The sequence below is a fragment of the Propithecus coquereli genome, unplaced genomic scaffold (genome assembly GCF_000956105.1).
Source record: "Propithecus coquereli isolate 6110/MARCELLA unplaced genomic scaffold, Pcoq_1.0 Scaffold2, whole genome shotgun sequence".
In the NCBI taxonomy this organism is placed as follows: Eukaryota; Metazoa; Chordata; class Mammalia; order Primates; family Indriidae; genus Propithecus; species Propithecus coquereli.
In genome coordinates, this window is record NW_012144966.1 from 12503819 (window position 1) to 12508889 (window position 5071).

Here is a 5071-nt window from a genome sequence, read left to right on the forward strand (position 1 = left end):
TTTGAAGCATTTTAGATTTTGGATTTCCTTAGTAGAAATATTCAACCTGTACTGAAATCCAGCTTAGATTTCATGATCTATTTAGTTATTCTTTTCCATGCCCCACATTTTTCTTTGTACCCACCAACGAGACCCCCTGCCAGGGTAAGTCCAAGTTTGATCTGCTTTGTACCAGTTGTTTTGGGGAAGTCATGTAACCAGATGGAGTGATAATATTTAACTCACAGTTGCAAACCTTTACCTGGTATTGTCAACACTGCCTCACATCCCAACTCTTTCCTGTGTCTTCTCACTCCCTCCTATTTTCTTGAAATCGTTTGCAATTTCAAACTATCTTCACTTTCCTCACAATTTTGACTCCTTCCCCTATTTCCCTCTTCATTCTCAACAGATTACGACTCTGCTTGCTTAACAGAAAAATCAGAAGCCTTCAAATGGGAGTCCCCTAAGTCCCCCTTAGACAGGGAGTTCCCCTATCTAAGAAATCTATTAACCTTCTTGTGTTCCTTGCCTCTACTTTCACCTGCTTTCCAGTTTGAAGAGATGCCTGTTTTTCCATATGAGGCTTGTCCTTCTGCCCATATTTCATTCTTTCATGTCATTTTAATAGGGAAACTTAAAATAATTGCTTATAATTCCTGTTTCCATTTTATTGTCTTTTTTTTTTTAAAAAACAACAACAACAACAACAAAAACCAAAACACTATACTGGGCTAAGAAAGAGGGTGAGGGCATGTTGGGGGAGAGTCAATACAGATTGTCAGGCTCTGGGATCCAGAAGGGCAGCAGGAAAAAAATCCCACAAAAAGATATAGCCAGTTTACTCTTTCTGGGAGCCTAAAAAAGTTTTTTACTGGGTCTGAACTTAACTGTCTGTGGTCCTGCCACATCGTTTTCTCAAATTGTGCTTTCCGAGGTCATCACTAACCCTATCAGTCAGATGTACTTTCCACTTCTCATCTAGATTGACACCGTAGCCGCCTAATAAAGCCTATACCTTTGTTATCAAAACACTTTTCCTTTCATTATTTTGATACCACTATCGTGATTTTTTTTTTCCCACTTGCCCTGTCATACAATTGTCTTCTTCCTTTCACCTCCTATATCTGTGTTTCTGAACATTCAAGCCTTAAGCTTTTTAGTCTCACTCTGAAAACTTGCTTGCTTTCTTTTTTGGGGGGATGTGGGGGGGGCAAATCCATTTAGTGTCGTGGTTGCTAATATGTTTGTTTGTGTAAAGACAACCCCAGTACACATCTTTAGCTCAGCCTTCTTTCTGTAGCTTGAGATCCATTCAGTGACATCCATGAACTGCTTTAGATGTCTAACAGAAACCTCAGATTCGCCATGTCTTAAACAGAACTTAGCATCTCATTCACACACACTCCCAGTTAATTCCCTAACATTTTCTCCATCTCTTTACATGGCGTTACCATTTACTAATAAGCATCAAACTTAGGAGTTTTCAGTAAGTATATGTTGTTTGGTTTAGGAGAACTAACATATTACAAAACAATTACAAAATTCAAAAACCACCTGACCTAATTTACTTAGAATTTTATTGAGTTGTGGTATTCACTTAATGGAACCTCCTTACATGTCCTTCCCCTTTACCTCACCTGTGACATCTCAGGATGCTCTGCCTCTACTCCCTCTGCTACCCCTGCCACCCTCAACACTTGTATTGAGAATACTTTTCCCATAAAGCTTATGTTATAGTTACTGGTAGGTTTATGAATTTAAAGTGTTGTATTTTAGGGTCACCTTTGTTTAAAGCATCCTTCGTAAATTTGCTGGGACATTCAACAGCACCTACTATATTTGCTTCAAACCCTGAAGACCTGACTTACAAGTGAACTTTGGAATAAAAATCATTTAGAAAATGTGGACTGCTTAGACATTCTGATGAATTGTATGTAGAATCTTAGAGCACAGAGGGACCATGACTTTCTACTGAACAATGGGAAACTGAAGCTCAAATGATTTAAGGAACTTCCCTGAAATCACACCACTAGTGAATGGCTAAACCAAGACTAGGACCCTGACTTTCAGTTTGATCAGTTTGATGCTTTGACTGGTATTCTTTTTTTTTTTATTATCAGCATGTTTTCTTTTGTTTTTATTTTTCCCTAAGTGAAATTTCATGTTCACAATCTCTTGTTAATTTCTTTTGGAGTTTATTGCCATTTTAGTTTTTTAAGTGGTCCTTAAGACTTTTTTTTGCCTGCACCAGGTAATTTGTTGCAAATGGTAATGCTTAGTGGGCTAAGCTTAGTGCTTAGTGCTTCTAAGTGGGCTTAGAAATACTTGTGGACATTTATAGTCCTGCAAAGATATAACACTACTTGAATTACACTAATAAAGTCTAGCCAGCTGTTACCTCTATTACAGACATTTTTCGTTCCTTGAAGGAAGCTTTTTGGTACAAAGAGGTAAGTTTGACTTGTATCAAGCAAACATCATTTATATGGACCAAAAGAGATGTATGTTTGCTGTATGTTTACCTGAGAAAGGAGAGTCACCCCAGGAAAGAATAAATGATAACTGTGTATAAACTGTTTAAAATGTATAATATCTATCATTTGAGAAGCACTCTCTTTGAAGTATTTCTTAGCCAAATATTTATTGGATTTATTTCTCTCTTTTTTGTATAAACTATTCATAACTGTAATATTTTATTTTTATTCACAGATTATTATAAGTATAGGCCTCATGTTTTATGTAGTTCATCGAGCTCAAGTGGAATTGAATGCAGCTATTGTAGCTTGTGAAATGGAACTGAAAACCTCTCTGGTTAAAGGCAATCAACCAGATACCAGTGGCTCTTCATTCTACAACAAGAGGACCCTAACATTTTCTGGAGGTGGAATCAATATTGTATGATTCTAACAAAATGTATGATTGTCAAGAGCCTTGTGTGCTGTCCAAGGTCTAGCAGTCACTTCACTAGTGAGCAGAGACAAGTTCTAATTGTATTACGGCACAAACAAAACTGACTAGTTTTTAAATTGCACAATTTTTTTTTAAAGCAAGAATCATTTTCTGGATATGTAAGTGTAAATGTAGATGCAATTTTGGCTGCACCTCTTTATCATGCCTGTATTGGCCTATAGGTCTGCACTTTAGTGTTTTTTTAATTGTTTTATTTCTGAGTACTTATGAACAGAGAAATAACCCAAATATTTTTTCTCCTTACTGTCTTTATTTATAAAGTCCAAGAATAGTTTTATGCATCTTTCCTACTTATAAAGATGAGTAAAAGTATGCAGTTTTTAAATGTATAATATTATTGGGTGTTCTTTGCTTTGGTAGTCTTTCCAGAAAGGATGAACAGTGTTTGTTTTGTTTTGTTTTGTTGTTTCAGGTGGGACCACTTTGCTTCCCATTTCCTTACTAGTTAGAAAAGAGACATAAACTTTTCAGTTGAATGTATTTTTGCAAGCATCCCATTGTGGCAGAGCCATTTACACCTATTCACATAAGCTTAAATCCTACATTGTGGGACTGAAGTGCTCTTAAGATATCTTTATTTTCACTGTGTAATATGCAAAGCAAAAAGGAAATTATTTAATGGGTGGTGGCTCAAAGTTAGAACTCATGTTCTAATTCAATTACATTGGCTTTATCCTCCTTAGATCTTTCATCAAAGGGCTGTCCCATTGCAATCTTACTAAAACATTTTATTAAAATAAACTTTTTTCCTTTTTATATTGATAATTAGGCTTTGAAATAAAGATGCTTTTCCTTTAAAATGGTGGACTTACCATCATTAAAGATGTCACTCAGGTGGCCTTGTTCGATCAAAACGCCTTTTTAACAAACCAAGCTTTAAAATCATGTTTATAATTCCATTGAAGTACATATATATTTGTCCCCATAGTCTTCAGCTTTAAAATTACTAATGTAATATTAACTTAATGCCCAATGTATTATTTGCCCTACTATAGTTAGGCTTATTTTGTTTGTTTTTTTGGTACTTGTTTTTCTCTGATAAGACTCAGGAATTTTGAAATGTGAAATTAAGTGTCTGGATTCTTCCTCTTGTAGCATGAATCAATTGTATTTATTAATAGCACTTACAGCTATAGAGTACAATAATTTGGCATATGATTCATATGAAATATATGTTATTCATTTATCACCTTTATTTTTAAAGTAACTTAATGAGAGCTTTTTTACAAATGAGATTATAGATAACAATACAAATTTTCTGGTAGGTATTTCTTTTTATTATGAAGATTCCAACTTATCAGAGACCTCTTATTTGCCTTTTCATTAGGGTAAAACCTTTGCTCTGATTTAACCAAAATACAAAGGAATTCTTTGGAAGCAGATTATTCTAGTCTTATGCTAGAGCTGAATTTGATTATTTTAATGCATCAGTTTTTTGCCGTATTCAGGTGTCATTGTTTTTCTTTCTTTCATAATGCGTAAGTTTTCTCACCTTTGAGTAACAGTAAAGCTCATTTATATGCCATACCTAGAAGACTTCAGTGCAAATGCTCTGAGAGGTACCTGGGTCTACAGGATATAATTGGCCTCCAAATCCTTCCATTATTGGTAGAAAAAAATATATACACTATTGGAATATTCTTATTCTTTTTTGAATCCTAATTGCTTTTTTAGTTTTCTTTTTTGAATCCTAATTGCCTGTTTAGATTTTTAAATGATTTTAGTTTAACAATCCCAACCAACAATACATTTGATTTATTCTTTCTAACTTGACAGCCTTTTTCTTGTGCTTCTTGTTTATTGGTTAGCTTTTAATTAAAGAAATGATTATTAAAGATCACTGTTTTTGTACTTGTTTTACACTTCATATATTTTGAAGTACATTTATTTACTTAGCATTCGTGAGTTGAGTAATTTCACCAAATGAATACTTTTTGGTAGTTCGCAATGAGTTCTTCCAGTTGTTACACTTTGCTTGGTACTTGTAATAAATATGTAAAGGTAAAAGAGAAATAATTTTTCTGTATTCTGCCAATCATAATTTTATATAATAAATCATCCATTTTTTTCTTAAAATAATATGGATTGACTATTTCTAAACTACTAATCTGTAATGGCA

The 5071-nt window shown here is 34.1% G+C and overlaps 1 protein-coding gene across 2 annotated transcripts in view; it reads left to right on the forward strand.

Moving 5' to 3' along the window:
• Nucleotides 1–5026, forward strand: part of TMEM64 (transmembrane protein 64) — a 25975-nt gene extending 20949 nt beyond the window's left edge. Inside the window, exon 3 of one of the 2 annotated variants that reach the window (XM_012643585.1) lies at nucleotides 2692–5026. In XM_012643585.1, coding sequence (XP_012499039.1) covers nucleotides 2692–2883 — 192 coding nt within the window. In that variant the 3' untranslated portion in view covers nucleotides 2884–5026. The remainder of the gene's footprint in view (nucleotides 1–2691) is intronic. The other variant, XM_012643586.1, reaches the window with a different exon arrangement.
• The last annotated feature ends 45 nt before the right edge of the window (nucleotides 5027–5071 follow it).